We start from the raw sequence: 25,350 nt of genomic DNA on the forward strand, positions 1-25,350 counted from the left end.
TAAGAATTGAACACAGCCACTCCCAACCATGCCATCAGCCCAGCTTAATTTTGGCACCGGCAAGAGGCTGCGTTCACTCTGCCGTCTGCTTCTCCGGGTCGAGAAGAGAAGTTGGGAGGTGCCTGGTGAGTGGAAGGCATATTCCCAAGCCAATAAGCCTGACCCCAAGAACCAGGCAGGGAGAATGTCTCATCTGAAAAATAGGGCAGAGAAACAGAAGCGGCAGCGAGAGAGGATGGAATCCATTGAAGCCAAGCTGGTGGCCGGCCAAAAGGTGAGGCAGCCTGGGAAAGCAGAAGATGGCTAAACATTAATTGGCTAATAATTAGCAAGAGAATGAAGTTATAGAATCATAGAGTTGGAAGGGACCACCAGGGTCATCTAGTCCAACACCCTGAACAATGCAGGAAATTCTCAACTACTTCCCCCCCCCCCACACACACACCCAGTGACCCTTACTTCATTAGATGCTGACAGATCTGTAGACCAGATCAGGAGGGGAATGGGGTGGCATGAGGTGAAGTGCTCGTCTCTTGCCTTAAAAACGCCATAGTCCTGGGGTTGTCATGAGTCAGTTGTGACTTGGCAGTACGCAGTTGTTATTATATGCCATCCCACCTGCATTAAAAAAACATAGGAGTGGTATTTTATGCCACTTGCAACTGAGCATTGGATGACATCACTGCTTTCTTCTTGGTCCAGAGGTCTGTTTCTAAAATGTCTCTTTGTATTTCCCATCCTCAGAAAGAGCTTCCAAGGGAAACCAGGGCCTTGGCTTTAAAAAATGGAGTTCTGTACGACATCCCCACTGTAGCTGGAGAAAAGAAAGGTACAGTGGAACATTTTTTACTCTTTGTTGTTTATATTGTGTGCTTTATCCAGATAGGTGTGAAAAAGAAACATTGCCTGAAATAACAAGCCCGGTAACAAAGACTGGCAGAAATTCTGAGCCAAGGAAACCTCTGGATCAGAATGCAGGCTAATTAAAATGCAGTGCTGGTGGGCAGGTAGAACTGACCTATACCGTGTTGCACTGGGTGTCTGGTCCCTCAGTTGCTGTGTGTGCAGTTTTAGCACATCATGGCAGGCCTTGTGCTAGCATACTACTGTTGCATCCATAGCAGCTGCAGGCCCACTTTATGAAACCCTGGACATTCTTATTTAATTTATTTATTAATTTATGTTATTTATCGTCCGCCTTTCTCACAGGGACTTAAGGCAGATTACACATAGTGAGTCAGTACAACCAGCGAAACTGGATATTCAGTAACTGAACTGAAGCATAGCATAAGTATTAACATGACACATTAAGCAGTACAGAGATTACATAACAGGATCCTATCACAATAAGCTATGCATAACAGTATAGACCACAGTCCCAATAATTTATCCAGGTAAGTTTGTGAACCAGTTTGTACAGTGCAGCCCTATTAAAGGTAAAAGTAGTCCCCTGTGCAAGCGCTGGGTCATTACTGACCCATGGGGTGACGTCACAACACACCCTATTACATGCGCAGAAAAGCCTTGAGCAGTTTTGCATAGTTTGCAAACTTTGGTGTAGTTCTTACTTTTGAAATGTAACCTTGTTACAAGGTTGATTTAGGATTGCCTTTCCTCCCTCTTCACCCTTTGGTGTAGTTCTTGCTTTTGGAATGTAACCTTGTTACAAGTGTGAATGTAGTCCCACATTAAATAAGCAATAGTCATCAGAAAGATAACCAAGCCATTTTACAGGTCACTTGTCCTCTCTTCCTTGTTGCTGTTTATATAGTTGCATTAATGTATATGGATTGTCATAAGGTAACATAAGTAAGACCAACAGGTCTTTGGCCCAAGGAGCTTACTATATAAATTTCAACAGCTGGGAAGATGAGAAAGTGAGATTGGGGAAAGGAAAGGAAGTCGGGTACCAGAGTGGCAAGTAAATCCTTCGTAGTCTCCTTCTATGGGTCATACAATACCCACACATTCCCAAGATTTTCCTTTTCCCTCTTGAAGGCTAGAAACTTGGTTATTAAAAACCGAAAGCTGATAAGTTTCACACCATGTAGTAAATTTGACTATACTTATGCAGCTTAAACCCTGAACAATGTCCTTTTAAAAAACAACAACGACATGGTTTTTTTGTCTTACCCACAGATACCTCGGGACCACTGCCTACCTCCTATAGCCCACGCTACATTGAAGCTGCTTGGTATGGTTGGTGGTTGAAGGAGGGATTTTTTAAGCCGGAATACCAGGTAGAGAATTATCTGATGTAAATTACTTGTATTCAGTTCTGTTGTAAATGAATAAGGTGAGGGCTCTTCCCTTGAACTTGATGGATGGACAGATGAACAGATGGATGGATCTCGGAACTGGTGATGGTACAAGGTGCCACTGGGATGCACCTGTTGATGGAAGTTGCCCCGTCTTCAGACTGAATCATAGCAGTTAAGAGACAGGGAGCTGACTCACATGGGCAGCAGAAAGAGGTGGTAGAACAGGCTGCAGTGCTTCAGACCACAGGTGATGGATTCCGTCTTTGGATGGTCCTTTGCCTAAAGAAATCTCTATGCAGATAAAAAGCTAGCAAACAGGGAGAAAGTTTCTCCCCCCTCCCTTTGCTGCTTGTGCTGGCACCAAAACGTGGTCCTCTGTTTGTAGTCCGTAACACTAGCTCTGGTCTCTGCCACCTCGTTGAGCTGCAAGCCTGGCCCAAGCTGAAGTCACAAATCAGGGAGGTTCCCTGCTCAGATATTTCCTTCAACATGAACTTACTGTGTTTCCTTAGGCGAGCCATTCGGTCTTTATTTCATATTTCCATCTGTAATCATTGGGCAGGGATAATAATACTCACCATAGATTATTCTTTTCCTCCCCTCTTTTTTTGGCAGCAACGGTTGCCCCATCAGAAGCCTGAAGTGTTCTCCCTCTCCATCCCCCCACCGAACATCACGGGGTCCCTGCACTTGGGGCATGCCTTGACTGTAGCTATTGAAGATGCTTTAGTACGGTGGTAAGTGACATTCTGGAAGGCCTAGGGGGTGGCAGTGCATCCAGGGGTCACTGGGGTTTAAGCATTTAAATGGAATTGATAAAAATTGATGTCAGGGGTGTTCAGGCAGAGCCATTGGTAACTCATGCCCCTTGTCCCCTGCTGAGGTGTCACTTGACCCTGATGGTAAATCTGTGTACATGGCAAGAGTGCAGAGGGCTCCTTTTGAGCCCCCAAAGGACCTTCTCTCCCCATGTATCCCTGTACGCCCACTGAACCTGGTATTTCCCCCCATGCATGTCATGTGCTGTGTTATTGAGTTTTGGTTCCTCCCTGATTGGGGGGATGGGGGGGAGGGAGGGAAAGAAAATCGTTTCTAAGCACCACCAGATTTAGTTCTGATCTGGCATTAGATTGGCGGGTCCAGCTAGTTGTGTGCATGTTTGTTTTATTTTATTTAAAAGATTGTACGCTGCCTTTCCACCTGATTAAGATATTTAGCAACTGGATGTTGTACAACTCCCAAATTCTGAGCTTTTTTGTTTTTGATTGACATACCACAGGAAGAGGATGGAAGGCTGTAAAGTGTTATGGGTTCCAGGTTCAGATCATGCTGGGATTGCCACTCAGGTGAGAACCACTAATTCTGGCTCATTCAAAAGGGAAGCTTATGCAGTGGACCAGTATCTTCCTGTCATCTTCCTTCTTGATGTTCTTAGGGCTTTAGTGTTTAAACGTGTTCTTCTGTGCGTATATTGAAAATATTGCTAATATTTAATTCCGTACAAAATCTTCATGAAGAATAATAACCTTTTAACTGTTGTTAACTGAAGCTCCCTGAAGGTTTCTAGTCAAGTTTCTTCATGTGTCTGGCTCTTGAATTCCTCTTTCTCTTATCTGGCCAGGCTGTGGTGGAGAGAAAAATCTGGAAAGAACGGGGAGCCCTTCGCCAAGACCTGACACGAGAACAGTTCCTTCAGGAAGTCTGGAACTGGAAAGAAGAGTGAGTGTGTCTGGATCTAGGCCTGAAGCGTGGGGCCTAAGCACCAGCTGGTAGTTGTGGGGTATGAGGGGGTGAATCTGTCAAGGTAAAACCTGAATGCACATAGTTTAATATATTTATAGAAAGGGAAGGAACAAATTTACTTACTTTCTGAGTAGAATATATTCTGCATATTTTCATTAAACATCCATAAGAAAAAGAGCTGGGTTCTATTCTTTTTTTAAGCTGATAATTCCACATCAGACCTGAGCAGCCTCCCTATCCTATGATTCTGGTATTGCATTAACTTGATTTTGTAATAAATGGTTACTATACCAGGACATTCCACAGAGAGCAAGATTAGGGAGGAGGAGCATCCTCTTCCTCAACAACAAAAAAGTTATTTCATGGCAACAGTTAAAAAAAGTCAGCTATGTGAATTTCAGATTTTGGTAAGAGGTTTGTTTTTGCTTTTGTTTCCCACTGAAATCAGGAAAGGGAATGATATACTCCAGCAGCTGAAGGTGATGGGGGCTTCATTAGACTGGGACAGAGCCTGTTTCACTATGGATTCTGTAAGTTGCATTGAAATACATATTAATGTCTCTGTGATTAATGATTTGTGGGTTCCTTACTCCCTTACATTGGCAGAGGAAAGTGACTGGGTTTTGGAGCCAGCCAGTGGAGGCAAGACTCACAAAATTCTCCTTCCAAAATACTTTGAGAGTATTAGCAACACCTGTTATCTCATATCATTTATTTCCTAGATTTGTATTGCATAACAAACATTTGCAAAGTGGTTTACAATTCACTACAACAACCATCACATTAAAACATTATAAAAGACCCTAAAACGTTACAAATATGACAGCAGAAACCTGTCGTCAGTGGATGCAGCCAGCAAAATTTAAGTTTTACTCAAACTCAGCCTTCAGTATTAAGTGTGGCATAATAGAATAGTCTTGCCCATCCCTGGAATGAGATCAGCAATGGGGACAAATTGGCATCTTGGGTGGGTGAGTTTGCTACCATGTAGGGGCAGCCTTTGAAAAGGCCTTGCTCTGTGTGAATGTTCGTATGAGGGTAGACACCCCCTGTGGTACTTTAGATATAAACCATTTAAGGTTTCAAAATGAAAACCAGCATGTTGAATTATGTCCAGAAACCTATATATAGCCAATGTAATTCTCAGAGCATGGTTGTAGATATTCTACCTTATACCTTACCCCCAATCTCAGAAGCTGAGCAGGGTTGGTTCTGGTTAGTACTTGGATGGGAGACTACTAAGGAAGTCCAGGGTTGCTACACAGAGGCAGGCAATGTTCTTGCCTTGAAAACCCCAGGAGGGGTTGCTATAAGTCAGCTCCAGCTTGATGGGGAAAAAAGAGCAAGCAGAGTTTTAGTCCAGTTGAAGTTTTCAGGTGGTTTTCATGGGCAGGCTCATGTATAATGCAAAGTTAACTTCTTTATAGTACAATCAATAGAATAGCCTCAGTGTGAGTCCGTAGCTAGTATGCTGAATGTGGGAAAGCAGTTCATATCCTGGTCAGCTGTAAAGCTGGCTGGTCAGCCACTCTCTCTCAGCTTGATCCATCTCACATGATTGTTGTGAAACCTGCTTTGAGCTCCTTGGAGGAAAGGAAAGGCACTTATTTAATAAGCAACAATAAATGCAGAATTTTTAAGGCACTGGCCCAGACCCTGGTAGGTTTGTCTTTTATTTCTGCCACAAATTGGCTTTAGCCCCAATAATTCTACTTCCTGTCTCTTCTGTAGGACTTCTCCCAAGCCGTGATGGAGGCCTTTGTGCGACTGTATGAGGAGGGTCTTATATATCGGGACAGGCAGCTGGTAAACTGGTCGTGTGCCTTGCGCTCCGCCATTTCTGACATTGAGGTATGGAAGTAGCATAGAAGTGAAGGTGGGGCAGCCTGTGGCACACTTTTGTACAGAGGCAACTGACACATTTTGCTTCTCTGGCAGGTGGAGAACAGGCAGCTTGAGGGACGGACGGAGCTCTCTGTTCCTGGGGTCCAGGGCAAAGTGCCATTTGGAGTCTTGGTGACATTTGCTTACAAAGTAGAAGGAGAGGAAGGTGAGTCACAATATGACACGGGGCTGGAAAGGGGAAAATACCATTGTTTGTATCCTGCCTTTCTTTCTGTAGATGTTCGGGGCAGCAGACAAGGTTTTTTTTTTGCCCACTTGCATCTTTGCAACAATCCTGTGAAATAGGTTAGGCTGAGAGAAAGTGACCATCCCTATAGCAAAACTTGATATTCCAGTATTTTTAGATACCCTTGTCTTCAGGCTGTATTTCTGGGCATTCTGGTGTTCCTTGGAAACAGTAATTGGTTGGTTATCAGTAACACTATATTATTGATGTTGTCACTAGTAACTGATCCTTGGACATTTAATGAGCATTTCGAGACAAAATGATAAATAATGGCAGGCAATGTTCAGCGACAGGGTATTTGTTTGCCATTATTTGTCAGTATGCAGCTACAGAATAGGATTGGGCATGACTTTGGGAGCACTCTCAGTTTGGGGCAACACCAAGGATAAAATGTCTGGCCGAGCGGATCCCAGGAATTAACAATGCACTCCAGAATCTGCCCCAGAATCCTTTGCAATGCCTGGGAGTTCAATACAGACACTCCATAGTTCTTTTAGAAAACCAGTCAATATGGATGGTGCTTTCTGAGTGTAGGAAGTTTGAATCTGCCTAAGGATGCCAATCTCGGGCAAGCTGTTACTAACTCCCCCCTCCCCACAATAGCTGTGCCCCTGTTGCAACTAATTTATTTTATTTTTATTTTATTAGATTTTAATCCTGCCCTTTCCCGACCAAGGTCGGTCTCAGGGTGGCTCACATCAGCAGTAACAACAATACATTCACTTTAAAATATACTCCAACAATATATAGTATAATGGGTTAAGTTAAAAAACTTGAATAAAATCCACTTGAACAGAATAAGATCGAAAAATCTAGATGGCACCAATAATATTACTGGTGGTGGCGAGCTAACCAGGCTATAAGGTGGAAAAAGCAGGGCCAGGATGGAAAGGGTAGGCCAGCTATGACTAAACCGTCATTGCCTTCAACCATTCACCTGGCTGAACAAGCCCTGCAGAATTGTGCGAAATCCCAAAGGGCCCGGAGCCACCAGGCCAGAGCCAGGGACAAGAAAGCCCTGGCCATGATTGAGGACATCTCAGACATCTCAGGGTGGGGACCGCTAATTAGTTGGTATTTGAAGAGTGCAACGCTCTTTGAGGAGTATATGGGGAGAGGTTCCAGCCAACCATACAGTTTTCTGATTAGGATTTCCCTCTTATTTCTTACTTCCTGTCTGGTGTCTGCATTCCTTGACTTGAGGGCAGGCGAGGAACTTCCTGTGGCCACAACCCGCCCAGAGACCATGTTGGGAGACGTGGCTGTCGCTGTTCACCCAGATGATCCCCGATACACGGTAAGTCTGCTTCATCCTGGTGTCCTTGCTTACCAGCACACTGCTCAGTGGTAGGAAACATGCCGTACAGTTGGAGAGTAGTGGTCTCTAGCAATCCCCAGCATTGCTTCTCAAAAAGGAAACACCTGCCTGAGACCCTGGAGAGCTACTGCCAGTTAGAGTAGAGCAACACCAGGCTAGTCTGACTTTGTATAACGCAGCCTCATAGATCCCTGCTCAGTGGAGTAGTGGAGATGCAACAGATTGGAGTCGTTTTGTAGGAGGGAGAGCCCCCTTCTTTCTTGGTATCTGACTGCAATATGATCTGATCTGTCCTCTTTGATTTTTGCCAGCACCTGCAAGGCAAGAGGCTCTGCCATCCGTTCACCGGCCAGCTCCTTCCTATTATTACTGATCCCTCGGTGGAGCGGGACATGGGCACAGGTGAGTACTGATTTTCCTTGCCCTACTGCCGCTGGTAAAAGGAGTACAGCATGCTGTGGTGAATAAGAGCGCTGGACTCTAATCTGGAGAACCGGGTATGATTCCCCACTTCTCCACATGAAGCCTGCTGGGTGACCTTGGGCTAGTCAGTTCTCTTAGAGCTCTCAGCCTCACCTACCTCACAAGGTGTCTGTTGTGGGGAAGGGAAGGCAATTGTAAGCTTGTTTGAGATTCCTTACAGGTAGAGAAAATTGGGGTATAAAACCCAACTCTTCTTCTATACTGGCACTGGGTACAAGAGAAGAAGAAGAGTTGGTTTTTATATGCCGACGTTCTCTACCATTTAAGGCAGACTCAAACTGGCTTACAATCACCTTCACTTCCCCTCACCGCCCTGTGAGGTAGGTGGGGCTGAGAGAGCTCTAAGAGAATGGTGACTAGCCCATGGTCACCCAGCTGGCTTCACTTGGAGGAGTGGGGAAACCAACCCAGTTCACCAGATTAGCGTCCTCCGCTCATGTGGAGGAGTGGGGAATCAGACCCGATTCTCCAGATCAGAGTCCACCGCTCCAAACCACCACTCTTAACCACTACACCATTCTGGCTATCAGTTGATAATTGTTCTCAGGGGAGTGTTCCCTCACTCTTTTACACACTGTCTTTCAGGAGCGGTGAAGTTAACACCAGCACACAGCCATATCGACTATGAACTGGGGCGGAGGCATGGCCTTCCTGTGGTTTCCGTCATTGCAGAGGACGGTACTATGACAGCTGAGTGTGGGGAATGGCTTCAGGTAAGGGTGGATGTTATGGTGCTTCTAGACTGCTTATTTTTGGCATGGGCTCCGTCAGAATATTGCATGAAGAGCTGGTGTAGCCTATTGCATGTCCGCTGATAGGACCATAATAGTCCTTTGGGATCAGACCCATCTAGTCCAATGTTCTGTTTCCCTTAATAACCAGTCAGATACTTTAGGGAAGCCCAGCAGCAGCATGTGTAAACCAGTCATAGCGGCATGCTGTTTCCTCTGAAAAATTGGTATTCAGTGATATAGTGCTTTTAAGCATGGAGGTTCCATTTAGTATCATAGTGAATAGCCACGGACAGCTTTCGTCTGACCCTCTTGTCAGGGAGGGAGCCATCTTGCAGCATGTAACTATCTGATGTGGCAGATTTGGGGGCACATTTAGAAAGCAGGAAGCTACCCATTATTTACTGAATTAGTGTCATATGCTTGCTAAGGAGGAAAGTGTTGGAAGAGCTGCAATGTCTAGCATGCAAAGGAACTGAGAAGAAGACCCAGCAGGGGGCGGGCAAGTGGTCGGCTAGTTAGGGCTGTAAGGCTAGAGATCTTTCCACCCTTTTTTCACACCTGTAGTCTGTCCTTAGACCGATATTCTTAGGGGACACTTTCCTCCTTCTCGGAAGTCATTCTACCCTCTCTCTCCATCCTTTGCTAGATAGGCAGCTAGAGGCTCTGCCTCTCAGCTTTCCTATCCTAAAATATAGTTCCCTCAATAAAGGCAACTTTATCTTTAATCAGCGAGTCTGACCCTTCTCTGTTTACTTAGCATACTCTGCGAACAGAAAGTACCATGGGAGGGTTTGCCTCCCTCAAGAAAATATCTCAGGCAGTCTTTGCTTGTTGTGTTACCCTTTCTGGGCATTTCCTTTCAAAATGTAGTTGAAGCTAAAAGCTTTAGGGTGGTTTGCCTGGACAGAAGTGTCTCATGGGCCTTTGTACTTGATCTTTATTCTCCCCTTTTCTCCCCCATTATTGGAATCTTGCTGTCTTCCTCCTCTGATTTTTTTAAATTTGTTTTGTGCTCATGGGCCAAGGCCTCCTAGGCACCCTTTCACTTTAGATAGCTGCCTGCTATTTTTCTGATACTATTTTTAGTAGAAATGTGTATTTCTGTAGAAATGTGTTTTCTTTTCCTTTTCTGGCTTTTTTTTTGCTTTTGTTTTGCTTTGCACATGCTTTGTAGGTGGTTTACTGGCAGTCCTGTCTGAGAGTATACCTCTCATCCTTAGGCATTTTGATTCCCTGGGTGAATATAACCACCCCACTGCCTGCAGCGGGTTTTCTTTCCCTTCCACCTGCCATAAAGTTCACTTGTCTAAAGTTTCTAACTAGAAGACAATAATAGGAAATGGTTCTAGAAGGATTGTTCCCCCATGAATGAAAACTAATATTTCTCATTAAAAATAGGAATTATTTTGATTGGTGAATGTAGTTTTCTGGAATTAGTTAGGATTTTTAGGATCAGAAATTTGGGGCATGCACATGGTACAAGTTATGTTATTTTCAGGGGCAAAACAGGTTCCTGGCCAGAGAGAAGGTGCTGGCTGCTTTGAAAGAGAGAGGCCTGTATCGGGATACGAAGGAACACCCCCTGGTTCTCCCACTGTGCAGGTAAAGGAAGAGAAATATTCAAAACTCATTATTCCACTCTTCCAGTCCAGTTCAGAGTCAGTATATGTTGTCTAGAATATCCACGTGTAGGTTTAGGATTGTCAGGTACCACAAAGGTTGAGCAAAAAAACAAAAATAAAAACAAAATAAATCCATTTATTATACAGTGCACTTAAAATGCAAATTTACACAGGCCTTGAATTTAGCCTTTAAATTGAAAGCCACCAGACTAAGTAGTCCTCTATATACAATATATAATACAAATGGGTATTTCAAAGTTGATGATTTACAAACAAAACCACAGTAAACCAGGATCAATGAGTATCTCAAAGCTGAAGGCCACAGTAAATAAGACCAAATGCATTTTGGCCCTGCGGGCCTTCTACAGTGGTCACAAATATATACATACACACCAAGAACAAGTGTTGATAAAATTATTCAGACCAGGTATTAATTGATTCGTGCATTTTTTATTTCGTGTGGCCAAATCTGTTCCATGATTTTCATAAAAGGTAAAGGTCCCCTGTGCAAGCACCGGGTCGTTCCATGGGATGACGTCACGTTTTGACATTTACTAGGCAGACTTTGTGGGGTGGTTTGCCAGTGCCTTCCCCAGTCATCTTCCCTTTACCCCCAGCATGCTCACACCTAAAAAAATGTAAATTATATCTAGTCTTGGCAGTTAATTTCCTCGTGGTGTGTATATACAGTAACCAACAATCTGACAAAAATGTGAGATATAATTTACAATCTTAACATTAGATACAATTTACAGTCCGACTTCACGGAATAAAATGTGCACAAATCAATTAATATCTGGTCTGGCAGATTTTATCAACATTTGTTCTTGGTGTGTATGTATGTTTGTATTGTGACCACTGAAGAAGGTCCATAGGGTCAAAATGCATTTGGTCTTATTTACTGTGGCTTTGTTTACGGACTATCAAACTTTGAAATGCTCGTTTGTATTATATATTGTATATAGAGGACTACTTAGTCCGGTAGCTTTTAGTTTAAAGGCTAAATTCAAGGTCTGTGTTTTTAAATTTGTATTTTAAGTGCACCGTATAATAAATGGATTTTTGTTTTGTTTAATTCATTTTTAAATTGTATTTGCTCAACCTTGTGGTAACTAATTCAATTTTTGGATTGAGGTTCCTCCCACCTTTGTGTGTGTGTGTGTATTTGGTTTAGGATTGTTACCTGAACTTAGATTTCTTTTTTTAAAACAAAGAGGGATAGTGCAAATGTGTCCTGTTTGCCTTCTCAGCTTTTGTAGCAGTGCTGTCTGCTTCCTCCTACTATACCTGACTGGCACGCTTGATCAGAGCCCCCCAATTATTATTCTAGGCCTCTCCTGTTCAACACTCTTCTGCTTCTGTCCTTTCTGTTGTGTGAGCAAATGGGAGACAGGAGTGCGTGTGAAAAAAAATTATCAGGGCAGCTTCTCATGTGAACAATTTGAGGTTGTAAACTCCTCGAGGCATGGTCTGCATATGCCATCCTTTAAAATGTCATGTGTCTTGATGGCTTTATGTAAGTTATACTAACGAGGCCTAAATGGTGATGCCTGGGGATAATGGCATTGCAACTGAAAGGCATTCTGGGAAATGTGAAATGACCTCCTGTCTCCTTTTTTCACTCGCAGCCGCTCTGGGGATGTGATTGAAAACCTCCTGAAGAGCCAGTGGTTTGTCCGATGTGAAGCAATGGCTCACAGGGCGTTGGAGGTAAGTCCCATAACTCTTTAATTTAGGCAGATTCACTCACTGGGGCCCATTTCCCTCCATTCCCACATAGTCCCAAAGCCTTGGTTGTAAGAATGGAAATAGAGACTAAAGCACAAGTCTGCATGCTTGTGGGCATGTACTAGATTTCAGGGATCTTTTGCCATCAGACTTGGGGAGCAGACATGCTGGGAGTGTGAAACTGTTAGATGAGCTCTGTTAGGAATCCTATTAATATTTGGATATCAGATGTGACCTCCAATCAAGATCTGAGTTGAATTAACTCAGTTCATTCTCTTGTTCTTTTTTGTTTTGTTTTGTTTAAGGCTGTGGAGTCTGGACACTTGAAGCTCATTCCAGAATTTCATGAGAAAAACTGGAGGACTTGGCTTTTAAAAACCAGGTGAGAATGGTGCAGTCCTAGTCGCCAAATTTAAGTGTCATGAATGGCCAGTCAGGAATCTTTGTTGATAGGGTTACCAGCTGCCTGGGGTGGGGGGGTGGGAAGTCCTGTCCCTGAATAGAGGCTGAATGGGATGTAATTTACCAGATGATGTTTGCCTCAATGCCTTGACAGGTGTTAGCTGCCCATTTCAACACATTAAACCTCTATTACAGGGGCAGGACATTTTTCTCCAGGCCTGTTGGCAACCCTAACTACTAAGGTATTGTCAGTGTTGTGGTCTTTTTTGCTAAAGTTCTAAAGATGGCTATATGTATTTTTCAATGGCATTTGTTGTCTGCCCTTCTTTTAGGATGGCATTACCCATTTTGTCCTCACAACAAAGTAGCTGAGGCAGAAAATGACTTGGCTAGGACTGACCAATGTGCTGTATGGCTGAACAGGGACTTGAACTCATGTATCTTTAAAGTCCAAGTTCAATTCTCTGTTCAGTACATCACACTGATGTTTCAAGTGATGGCTCACAAAATATTTGCTGTGAATGGCTGTGGTAGATAATGAAGTCTGTGCCTTGGTAGTGGAACTAAAGGACCTGTCATTTGAGGTCATTTCCTCTAACAGGAGTGGGGTCTCTAGGATATTTCACATAACCTGGATCATGGGCTTGAATTCCATGGTAAATTTCTGCTGATAGAAGGGGGCCAGGATTTTTGCTGCAGACCCTTCCCTCCCCGCAGACCTCATGTTATTCCTGGGAGGGGATGTCACCTGAACCCCAGGGGCATCATTTTGAGCAGGTGGGGTGGAGGAATCCCCATTCTGCTTCCAGAAACTCATGTCAGAGCAGATTTACTGTGGAATCCCATCTATTATGCCCCTCCTTGGTTTCTGAACTATCCTTAAGTATTGCACTTATCATTTCCAAGTTATTCTGTGGAGCCCCTAATGATTTAAGCATGTTTCTGGATGCTGTCTGAAATGTATAACATGTCAAATCCTGCCCTGAACTACTGCAAAAGAATGTAAACAATAGATGCCATGTGCTGCATCTCTTCTTTTTTGCCACCTTTTGCGCTGCCTGGGAATTGGAATCAAAGACAGTGGCGGAAACATCTGGCTGGCCACTGTGGAAAACAGGATACCAGAGTAGATGTATGCTCAGCCTCATCTGGGGCTGCTCCTGAGTTCTTAAGATCCTAATAAACTCATTTCGATTGATTGCTTTTCTCAGTGACTGGTGTATTTCCCGCCAGCTGTGGTGGGGCCATCAAATTCCAGCCTATCGAGTCACCGTTTCAGAATCACGTGATACAGTGGAGGTGAGTGTAAGCATACAGCTGGCTGGGAGGGGAACCCTTCATTCCTCCCACCATATGACTTAAGTTTCCTTTTGTCTGCATGATAACAGGAGGAGGGTGATGGATTATGGGTAGTGGGCAGGACGGAAGTGGAAGCTCGGCAAAAAGCAGCAGGCATGCTGGGAAAATCAGAAGAGGACCTGGAGCTTGTGAGAGGTAAAGGCAACGGCCCAGACGCTCACGATTCCGGGTGGGAAGATGGTAACGCATTTGGGCTGGGAGCCTGAGTTTAACAAATCATAATGCCATGTGTCATCAAACCTGGCCATCAAGGCTTTCCCTACCACGTCCCTATAGTTCCTTTCCATCCCACTTTACTTGAGATGTTGCTTATGTTGTCAGGCTAGGAGAGGCAGCTGGGGATTTTGGAGCCCAATTAATGGTACCCTTCTGGTGTTCTCTCTGATGATAGCAGCAGAGCAGTTCTGTGGGCATCTTTTAAATTAGGTTAGCTTACCTGAAGCCTTTAAAGAGCAGCCAGGGATACCTATGTACCTGAAAGGAAGGCTAGGGATTCTCCCCCCTCCCCCCCGGTGTATGCCATCAAGAAGAAGAGAGAGCTGTCTTAAATTTACATACAAATTACAAGTCTACACTCAGAAGAAACTTTTGTGATTTTTTTTTTAGCAAGGCTGTCTTTTATTCAGGGACATCTTCCTTTCCTCTTGCTCTGCTGCTGCCGAAACGGTTCCTGCAATCCTCATGGAGCTGCCCTCCCTTAGTTCTCCCTTCATTCCCAAAACTTTTGCCAGTCTTTGGTGTGTCTTCTTTAAAAAAAAAATCCATAAAAGGATTTGTGTTTTTGTTTCTCCCTCATTAGATGTGGATGTTTTGGACACATGGTTCTCGTCCGCTCTCTTTCCTTTTGCCACACTGGGGTGGCCTCGCCAGGTGAGTCGTATCGAATGGAATGGGTTGTTGGCTAGATGCAGGAAATTTTACAGCAAACCAGAATACAAATGGATCATACCACCTTGCTATGCTCAAGAGGCATAAAGAGGTAGAAGAAGGAAAGCCCCATCTTGTTAGAGAAAGTACTTGCCGTGCCTTTTATTGGAACAGCCAAAGTAGCACAAAACATGGACCACTGTGGCTTTACAGTGTTTTCTACTTCAGAGAAAATAAAGTCTGAGATGGGGGAGGGAATATCCCTAGAAGCGTGATTGTAGCCCCTCTCCAGCCACCTTTGTGGAAGAAAACAATAGGATGTTCCAGAGAGCCCAGAAGGCTGTATTTATTTTCTACAAGGTTTGAACACAACATCAGCTGGACAGTTTTACTTGGGAGACATTGTAGGGCATAAAGGAACCTATGTGAGAAGTATTAACTTCCACGCTGCAGAGAAGCATGCAAAATTCTCTGCAATCTTTGCCCTCCCAGTAACTCTGGGAGCCAGGTTAAAAATCTTCCCTATGTTTACGGATGGGGAGATCTGAGACTAGCAGGAGCTCTTCAGCCAAAAAACTCAGAGAGAGGCTTGCAGTCAGATCTCCTGGGTCTAGATCAAACACATGGATTTTCCAGAACCTAGTGATCTCTTGATCATGAGATTGATCCCAGAGGCAGAAGGGGAGGTGGCAGAGAGAGAGGTGGAAAGAGTATATTGTTGGATGCCTGAAGTAATAATTTCCGTGGCTATTGTGTCTCTTCCACACAGTCTGGAGACCTCCAGCAGTTCTATCCCAACAGCCTCTTGGAGACAGGAAGTGACCTTCTGTTCTTCTGGGTAGCCCGAATGGTGATGCTGGGAGAACAGCTAACTGGAAAACTACCTTTCTCTCAGGTATGTATGGGCTGGGCCACTGAAAAATGCCATGCTTCTACCACTTGGGGGCACTGTGGACATACATGCGTAACATACTTTCTAACCCGCGAGTGCCACCACCTAATCTTAGCTAGAATGTGAACCAGCCCCAAAGTAAATAATTATATTTTGTCCCTCACAATTTGCATCTTACTTATTTATGAATGATCCTTGCTACTTTACTCAGTTCAGTTTGGATTCTATTGACTTTTCTGTCCTCCTGAATCATAATTTAGTCCTAGATGAGTAGATTATTTTAATCCTTGCTACCGACGACGCATAATTCAACTTGGGTGATTATGCTGTACTTAATATTTAAATTTGTACCCCACTTTTCCACTACATGGGCACTCCAACGCATCCTGTTGGTTAAAACCCCTTTAAAACTGTTTCTCGATCCATTTCTGCAGCTCCAGGTAGAACGGCTGTCTGTTAAACAGCCACACTCTTGGCTTTTGTAGGAGATGGGAGAACCTGGGAGAGCTACCTAGTCACTCCTCCTAGTTTGTCTTTCCCCTGTTCTACTTTTTGTAATTTCAACACATATAGAGTTTCTCCTCCTAACACTGGCTCAGGGATTTTTAATATTTTTTTTAAAAAAAAAGTTATTCTAACTCTATGCCAAAATAGCTTTCAGCCCAATCCTATGCATGTTAACTCAGAAAAAATGTCCCACTGTTTCATGGAACTTATTTCGATTGCTGCTTTAGTGCAAATAAATTCTCGGTTGGAGATAGCATTGAGGTGTGATTATGGATCAGGATTAAGATCACTGGCAGATTCATGTTTGCCTGTGTCTATTTTTTCCTTAGGTTTTCCTTCACCCAATGGTCCGTGATGCTCATGGCAGGAAGATGAGTAAATCTCTTGGGAATGTGATTGACCCCTTGGATGTAATTCATGGGGCCTCTTTGCAGGTACTTCAGTTTCAGAGGGGCAGGGCTTTCAAATTTCCCCTCGAGTACTTGACACCCTCCCTACACCATGAAAGGAACGTCCCTGTGCTTAGAAATTCATTGATTTTATGGTAGTAGAGCTGATCTCTCCGTTCCTCCCCATCACCCTTGCCCCAGTCATATGGGCATGGATTTTGAGTTAATTTTACACAAACAGAATAATCATGTGGTACAGTTTTTCTTGGTCTTGAACATTTCAGATTGCAAGTGGGAGAGAGGATATCATGTCTGAATTCTCCCATTGAAAGAAGAAAGCTCCATGTACAAGTTAGAACTGGACTTCCTTCCTGACATTCTAATTTTCTACGTGCAAGGATGGCTTTCCCCATGGGAACCATTCAAATACATGATTTTCCCACATAAACACAAAATCTGGAATGGTACAGTCCAGGAAAAACAGGCAAGTGGCATGACTGTGTCGCGTGTGTAGATCAGCTCATATTCGAGAACAAGACACCTGCTGTGAATTTCCATTCACTTCCTTAAATCTGCAGAACATATTCAGTTGCCCACTTTGAATTTTTAAACAGCTTGTTTCTAAGATGATCTCCACAACCGTGAGGGCTAGAAATCTGATTTAAAAAAAAAAAACCAGTCTCCAAAATTGGGATTCTTGTTGGCAAATTCAGCGTCAAATTCTGTGTGCACCCTGTAGCCCAGCAGATGTGCGCAAAACATAGTTACCCCTGGCTTAATTGGCATGGAAAGGAAATTTCTTATGTAACAAGTGAGAGACAACTTTGGAGAAGCCCAGTGTCAATTTTCCTCCCTTTCAGGCTATTTTTTTCTTCCTGACTCTGCCCTCCCTTTTCAGGCTCTACAAGAGAAGCTTCAAAACAGCAACTTGGATCCCAGGGAGGTGGCCATTGCTATAGAAGGCCAGGTGTGTCCTCCTCTCCCCTCCAAGATCCATTCCTCTTTATTCTCGTGCCTCTCAGAACTGTTTCTCACTTCTTCCTTTCTCTGCCCCTCTGCAGCAGCACGATTTCCCTGAAGGGATCCCTGAATGTGGCACCGACGCTCTCAGGTTCGCCCTCTGCTCTTATTCCTCGCAAGGTGAGAAGCAGGAGCATCTGGGCTCTTCTCCTCCATTCCCAAGGAGGCTCTGGCATGGGGTAGTGGTTAAGAACGGCGGACTCCGATCTGGAGAACAGGGATTGATTCCCCTACTCCTCCACATGAGCGGCTGAGGCTAATCTGGTGAACTGGATTGGTTTCCCCACTCCCACACATGAAGCCAGCTGGGTGGCCTTGGGCTACTCACAGCTCTCTTAGAGCTCTCTCAGCCTCACCTACCTCACAAGGTGTCTGTTGTGGGGGGGGAGGTAAGGTGATTGTAAACTGGTTTGAATCTTCCTTAAGTGGTAGAGAAAGTCAGCATATAAAAACCAACTCTTCTTCTTTTGGCTGTAGTATAGCTTCTATGTATTTATTGTATTTGTTCAGTACATTTTTATCCAAGGAGATCAGGTCAGCAAAAAAAGGTCTCCGTTTTATCACCACAACAGTCCTGTGAGGTAGGTTAAGGCTGAGATTATGCGATTGGCACAGACTTCATTGCAGAGGTGGAGACCTGAACCTAGGTTAGGAAGCTTCCTGGGAGGCTAAGTGCAAGTTGCCCTTTTTCATCATCCCCTTCCTTTTAAAGGCAGACCTGAGAATGCCTATGAGATGCAGTGATTAACATATTTAGTGACTTACTTCATTTATATCCCACCTTTCTCCCCAATGTGGCCCAAAAGTGGCGTACATCATTCTCCTCTATTTTATCCTCACAACAGTCCTTTGAGGTAGGTAAGGCTGAAAGTGTTTGACTGGCCTAAGGTCACCCAGCAAGCTTCTATGGCGGAGTGGGGATTCAAACCTGGGTCTCCCAGACCCTTGCTGTAGTCACTAACCACTGTATCACACTGGACTAGAACCAAGCAGACCAGAGTTCAAATCCTCACTCTGCTGTGTAGCCCATTGGGTGACTATAGGCCTCTCTGCCTATGCGTTTGTTAGAATAAAAGAGGGAAGGGGAGAGTTGTGCATACTGAACCCTTTGGAAGGATAAAGATATAATAACTTTAAATTGAAACGGGGAACTATCCAGCTGTGGGCAACGGGGTCTTTTCTTCAAGGCTTCTTGTTTCCAGCTTAGCCTTGTAACAGGGTTGGGGGGTGATTTGCAAAATGAGACTTGAACGCATCCCTACCCCCAGGTGATGGCATTAACTTGGATGTGGCTGCAGTGGAGAATGCCAGTCGTTTCTGCAACAAGGTCTGGAATGCCCTGAAATTCACTTTGGCAGCCCTGGGAGAAGGGTTCACCCCACTGGCTCCAGAGGAGGTAACTGAGTGTGTGTTCCCCCCTCCCTGAGTGTTCTCACACTCACCCATGTTAATATACATCAGTAAGCAATGGTTTGAGAGGGAAGGCAGCAAGGTATAGCCCGATCTCATCAGATCTCAGAAGCTAAGCAAAGCAGGGTCAGCCCTGGTTAGTACTTGGATGGGAGACCACCAAGGAATACCAGGGTCACTATGCAGAGGAAGGCACAGGCAAACCACCCCTATTAGTCTCTTGCCTTGAAACCCCATAAGGGGTTGCCCTGAATCGGCTGTGACTTGATGGGCACTTTACACACACACACAAGCAATGGTTTAGCCGCCTCCTTGAGAGGACAAGAAGTTTAAACTGGGGAGGTGTCGGTGGCTGTAAGAGCATTCATGAAGCACGCTGCTAGCCAGGGCAGTTACATTAGTGTGGTCAAGTCGCAACCGACTTACGGTGTCCCCAATAAGGGGTTTTCAACTCAAATGAGAAGCAGAAGTGGTTTTCCTTTGCCTTCCTCTGCAGAGCCTTCCTTGGTCGTCTCTCATCCAAGTACTGACCCTGTTTAGCTTCTGAGATCTGCGGAGATTGGGCTATACCCTGCTGCCTTCCCTCTCATGCAGGGCAGTAGGACATCTCTTGGAGATTTTCAGTAAGCATCTCGGAATATAAGAAGCCTTGTATATCTTCAGTATGGAATAGTTTTGTCTTAGGTTTTACTTCGAGCTGCCCTTTAAATGCATGCCCCCAGAAATCAAGTATCAGACGTGAGAACTGAAAAAAATGTGCTTAAGCACTCAGTGTTGTGGGTTTTTTTTCAACATGTGCAACAACTGTAAACTAAAAATGTAAGACATGGAACATAAGAGAGCAGAAGGGTTTTAAGTAGTGATTCTACGGGCTCCTTTCCAGCACTGATTCTTTTTTTTTGCTGAGCATGATTCCTATTCTAGGATTGGGGGTGGGGGTGGGCTTAGGAGGAGGGAAATGAAACAAATGGTTTTAAAAAAACAGCTCTGATAATTCTGTTCTATTGCATTGTTTGTTGTATGTATTAATTGTTTCTAATGCATTTTTAAAGAAGTGTGTAATCTACCTTGAGGCTTGCTGAGATTCAAGGAGGATTACACAATTTAAAAAAATATAATTGAAGTAGATTAATAATGCCTGTCCTTTATCACTTCCTGTCCTTTACCACCACCTCCAGTTCTTCCCCAGCTCTCCCATGGACCGGTGGATCCTTAGCCGTCTCTATCACACAGTGCAAGACTGCGCCCAGCGGTTTGAGAAATATGAGCTGCATTTCGTCACCACCGCTGTCCATCTTTTCTGGCTGCACGATTTCTGCAGTGTCTACCTGGTGAGCTTCCTAGTAGTTCCTGCTGTGGAGTCAAAATCCCAGCAGCCTCAATACTGTCACGAGTCCAGTTAGAGCTTAATCCAAAAAGACAGAGCACACAGGTCAAAGGGGGAAAGATGGGAAAGTATAGGCCCCGAATCAAAGCTGTAAGCTTTAAATTGTAAAGTCCTTGGGACAAGGACATGTCTTCTTGACAGCCTGTATGGTATACTGTTTGGAGCATTAGACTAGGAATTGGGGAGAACCTCTGCAGCCATGAAGGGGAGGGGCCGTGGCTCAGTGGTAGAGCATCTGTTTGGCATGCAGAAGGTCCCAGGTTCAGTCCCCGGCATCTCCATTTAAAGGGACTAGGCAAGTAGGTGATGTGGAAGACCTCTGCCTGAGACCCTGAAGAGCTGCTGCCGGTCTGAGTAGACAATACTGACTTCAATGGACCAAGGGAATCCCTTGGAATTCAGTATAAGGCACCTTCATGTGTTCATGTAAAGGTTACTGGATGTTCTTAGGCCAGTTACTCTTGGAGTGCTAGGCAGCAGGTCAATATCCTATGGGCAAAGTCCTCTTTATGATTTTATTTTGCCTTTAAACGTTCTTTTGACCTGTCCTCCTTCTCCAGCTTACTCTTTGTATTTCCTTCTGACTCACTGTTTTTCTACTCTGTCTTCCTCCTTTATCTCAACCAACAGCTTTCCTTTTTCTTGTCTTGGGCACTTTTAGCAACTCTTAACTGACTCGCTTCTTCCATCTTATGTGCCGTTTCCAGATATCAGCGTTCCTTTTTCTTCCTCTGCTGGAATGCTGCTTTATGACACTCTCTCAGCCTAACCTACTTTCATGGGATTGTTGAGAATAAAATGGAGGAAAATTAACAGTGCATTCCTAAGGAGAGTTACTCTCCTTAGGAATGCACTGTAAGTCATCCTGAGCTCCTTGGAAGAAGGGGGGTATTAAAAAACGATAGTCTGTTGTACCACATGATGTACACATTGATTTTGCTGTATACATAATGAAATCTAGGAATTTGAGGGTATTCTGTGAGACTTCTCCATAGGAAAGATTGAGATAAATAGGGTGTTCTTTTTGATAACTTTTTCAGCCTTACAGATTTGGGTAATGGTAATATTACTCTCTCCTGAATAGGAGTCCATAAAACCCACATTAAGCTGTGGGGATCCAGCTCGTCTCCTCGCCACCCGCCAGACCTTGTACAGTTGTGCAGACTTGGGCCTCCGCCTCCTGTCTCCATTCATGCCCTACCTGACCGAGGAGTTGTGGCAGCGGCTTCCCAAGGTGGACTCAACATCCCCCCCTAGCATCTGTGTGGCCAGGTACCCCAGCACGCAGCACCTGGTGAGTCCTCTCCTCAGGATCTAGAAACAGGGATGGGTTGAACTGTGGGTCCAGGGTGTGGGACGGGTTTTCAGGTCTTCAGAACAGCTCAGGGCTCAGTTTATGTCCTTCACAGACCAGCCCATGTCAAGCTGGCTGTATAAATATTTGCTCCTTGGAGACGACACAGTCAGTTTTGCATTTGCTATCCTGATTGTATTACAATAATGTCTAGTTTTGTATGCTATCCTACTCTTCTGACCTAAAAAAATAAATTTCTTACATGCTCCTTTTCCCCTCTCCCCACTCCCCTGTCCAGGCTCACTGGAGTCATCCTGAGGAAGAGGCGAATTTCCTGTTAGTACAGGAAGTCATCAAAGCAGTGCGCATTCTGAGGTCAAAACACCAGCTTACCAAAGCTCGACCAACAGGTGAGGCTTGTTCAACTGTCTGCTGTGGGGGAATGGTTTCATTTTCAGCTGGGATGGGAAGTCTTACTGAAAACACTTGTGGGTTAATGGAACCATTCCCTGGTAGACTTTTACTTGGTCCTTCTACACGGAGGTGGTTGATTAGTTTGTACTGTCAGCAGGATAGGATGCATATTTCCCTCCACCCCTGGATTCTAGCTCCACCTAGTAGCTGCTTCACTGTTCTTACTACCGTGTGGAAAGTGTGCCCACTGCCTTGTGTGCATCATGGTCATGGGGTTGATGTTAAGTGTTCTTGTTACTAACTGGAAAAAATGCACACACTTTTTTATGGGGAATTTTCCTCCACAGGGTGAGAAATCTCTTTATCAGTGCTTATTGATTCTTAAAAATGTGCACCACTGCAGAACTGCTTCTAAAAAGTTAAGGGCCGTCACCTATGACTGAGTGACAATTTCAGCACATAGGGGGTTGCATGCAGAAGAACAAATTTGTCATCAAAGAATTACAGGGATTTCTTCCATAGAGTTCTGTGTAAAGAAAAGATGGTGTATACTCACCCTTTGTTGTCTTCCTCATTTGCTGTTATATTGGGGAAAGAAAGGTGGTTATCTTACCCATTGTCCCTTTGCTGACATATTTTGCTTTCCCCAAATGGCAAAACATGTTTCCTTTATTGCTTACCACCCTAACAGCAGGTCCCAATTTTGGAAGGCAATTTACCTTTTTGAGGAGTGGTAATTTGCCTTTTGAGATATGCCTATCCTTACAGTACATTAAGTGTAAAGATGTTATCCTGTTACTAAGACACAATAAGTGACAGAAATAAGAAGTCCCATCATGCTCTGCACAGAGTATGACAGGCTACCTCCCACCCCCATCTGACTTAATAGCCTTTACTACCTAAGAGCAGAGATGTTATATTTTAGTCTCTTTGTCTCTTCCCAGTATATGTAGTTTGCCCAGAGTTGGCTGTTCGTGGCATGTATGAGAGCTACCAGGAGGCGTTGCAGATTCTGTCTTTCGCTGGTTCTCTGAAGTTTTCCCTTGATTCTGAGGGAGCAGAACCACCATTGTGGTGTGTAGCCATGAAGGCTAACAACCACACCGACATCTATGTGGATCTTCAGGTAAGACCCACGTTGGGGCCTGTCTGGGTCAAAGCCCAGAATGGTTCACAAGAAGAACATGGAAAAACAGTGACTAGGAGACATGCCCCGTGGCGCAGAGCGGTAAGCTGCAGTACTGTAGTTTAAAGCTCTGCTCACGACATGAGTTCGATCCCGACAGGAGTCAGTTTCAGGTAGCCGGCTCAAGGTTGACTCAGCCCTCCATCCTTCTGAGGTTGGTGAAATTAGTACCCAGCTTGCTTGGGGGTAAAGGGAAGATGACTGGGGAAGGCACTGGCAAACCACCCCATAAACAAAGTCTGCTTAGTAAACGTCGGGATGTGACATCACCCCATGGGTCAGGAATGACCCAGTACTTGCACAGGGGACTACCTTACCTTAGGAGACATACAGCATGGGGAGATTATGGACCGCCTTCCAGGAGATGATCAGTGGCCAGTCTCGGATGGACAGAGGATAGACTGGATCGGTCAGCTTTGTGGGAATGGTGATGAAATGACCCATGGACTGGAAATGAGGTTATAGGAGGAAGGCAGGCTGAGACCGTCTGCACCACTCACTTAACCTGCGTTTCTTCTCTCGCCACAGGGACTTGTTGACCCCCAAAAGGAGCTCCTTAAACTGAGATCTCAGCAACAGAAACTGGAGCGGCAGCTGGCAGGCCTCACCGTAAGAGTTGAAGGGGCCAGGTATCAGGAGCAGGTCTCCCTGAAAGCCAAATCGCAACTCCAGCAAAAGGTACTAACCGTCTTTGAGAGAGAGTGTGAGGGTCAGAAAAAAATAGTGTTCAGATCGTTTCCAAAAATATTTATACACGGTCCCAAAGGAGTTGAGTCCCTTGCCATTTAGGATTCCAATGGAACAAAAATCTGCTTGGTGATTTACTTATTTATTATTTATTAGTTTGATTTATAACCCGCCCTCCCCGGCCAAAGTCAGGCTCAGAGCGAGTGACAGCATTTAAATCAATATAAATTCCAATATCTAACATTTTTTATACAAATTTCAACAATCTAAAAACATACATTTCTTCCCTTAAAGCAGTATACTTGTCCGTTTGGTTTCTCATTGTGGATAATTTTTTTGGGAGGGGGGTGTCAACTGGAGAAATTTACAGTACAGTGCTAAACAGTTGCATCCTTTTAAGCCCACTGAACTCAGGATTGCACTGTCCGGGTGGCCCACTGCATGTCAAATATATTTTGCGCTTTTTCAAATGTTAGTGAAAGGTGAATTGCATGCAAACTGGCTGTCTGGTATCAGAGCTCAGGAAGATCTCTGCTTGAAATCCTGGAGAACTGTGATCTGTAATAGTAGAAAATACAGTGCTAGGTGGTCCCAGCAGTCTAACATTAAGGCAGCTTTAGTATTAGGACAGGTAATGTAATTGTAAGCTCCTTGAGGTCAGTGAAGTTCATCGCTCTGAATAGGTAATTGTGTGTGTGTGTGTGTGTGTGTGTGTATAAGTAACTGGAGTTCTGTATGTTAATTAAGTTTTCTGCTGAGGTCTCCTGCTTAAACCTTTCAAAAGATGGCTGCAAGATGAGGCTCATCTGCTGATGGAACTAATTAGTACTATTAGGTGCTATGCTCTGACCTGGATGACCAAGGCTAGCCTGACCTGTCAGATCTCAGAAGCTAAATAGCGGTCCTCATTAGTACTTGGATGGGAGATCATCAAGGAAGTCCAGGGTTGCCATGAAGGGGACAGGCAATGGAAAAGCACCTCTGTTAATCTCTTTCCTTGAAAAGCCTATGGGGCCATAAATTGAATACAACTTGATGGCCCTTTCTACCACTAATTAATATTTTAGGAACATGGTGGTGACGGGAAGTGCCATCAAGTTGTCGACAACTTAGGGTTTTCAAGGCAAGAGATAGGCAGTGGCAAACCACCTCTGAATATCCGTGTAGCGGCCCTGGTTTTTTTTGATGGTCTCCCATTCAAGTTCTAACCAGGGCTGAAGATGGCAGAGGGGGCCGAGGAACTGCCCTTGGTCCCAGCTTGGTGAATTCACTTGCGGGTAAATCCATGCAAACATCTGCCTGATCATCTTTCCATTTGTTGAAGCGCCACCTCATCCAGATGTTCTCCTTTTACTTGTAGATTTCCTTTCTACATTCAGAGCTGGAGCAGATAAAACAGGCCACAGAAACCTTTCAAAAGATGGCTTCAAGATGAGGATCATCTGCTGATGGAACTGACTAACGGGCTCAGCACCAGGCAGCATATTTATTACAGGACTCAGGAAGCTGAGAACTG

The 25,350-nt window shown here is 44.5% G+C and overlaps 1 protein-coding gene across 1 annotated transcript; it reads left to right on the forward strand.

Moving 5' to 3' along the window:
- Positions 1–25,350, forward strand: VARS2 (valyl-tRNA synthetase 2, mitochondrial). Its single transcript, XM_056852513.1, has 29 exons — positions 1–274; positions 745–829; positions 2,140–2,240; positions 2,877–2,998; positions 3,541–3,607; positions 3,883–3,980; positions 4,453–4,534; positions 5,736–5,855; positions 5,943–6,054; positions 7,344–7,432; positions 7,765–7,855; positions 8,522–8,649; positions 10,169–10,272; positions 11,921–12,002; positions 12,326–12,402; positions 13,634–13,721; positions 13,811–13,916; positions 14,581–14,651; positions 15,418–15,543; positions 16,377–16,481; positions 17,335–17,403; positions 17,498–17,576; positions 18,725–18,852; positions 20,045–20,197; positions 21,338–21,547; positions 21,846–21,957; positions 22,906–23,087; positions 23,676–23,825; positions 25,195–25,350. Exons 1-29 carry the CDS (start codon positions 29–31, stop codon positions 25,267–25,269), a joined length of 3,258 nt encoding a protein of 1,085 aa, XP_056708491.1. The 5' UTR covers positions 1–28; the 3' UTR covers positions 25,270–25,350.

Source organism: Euleptes europaea, chromosome 1 (assembly GCF_029931775.1).
Source record: "Euleptes europaea isolate rEulEur1 chromosome 1, rEulEur1.hap1, whole genome shotgun sequence".
Lineage (NCBI taxonomy): Eukaryota > Metazoa > Chordata > Lepidosauria > Squamata > Sphaerodactylidae > Euleptes > Euleptes europaea.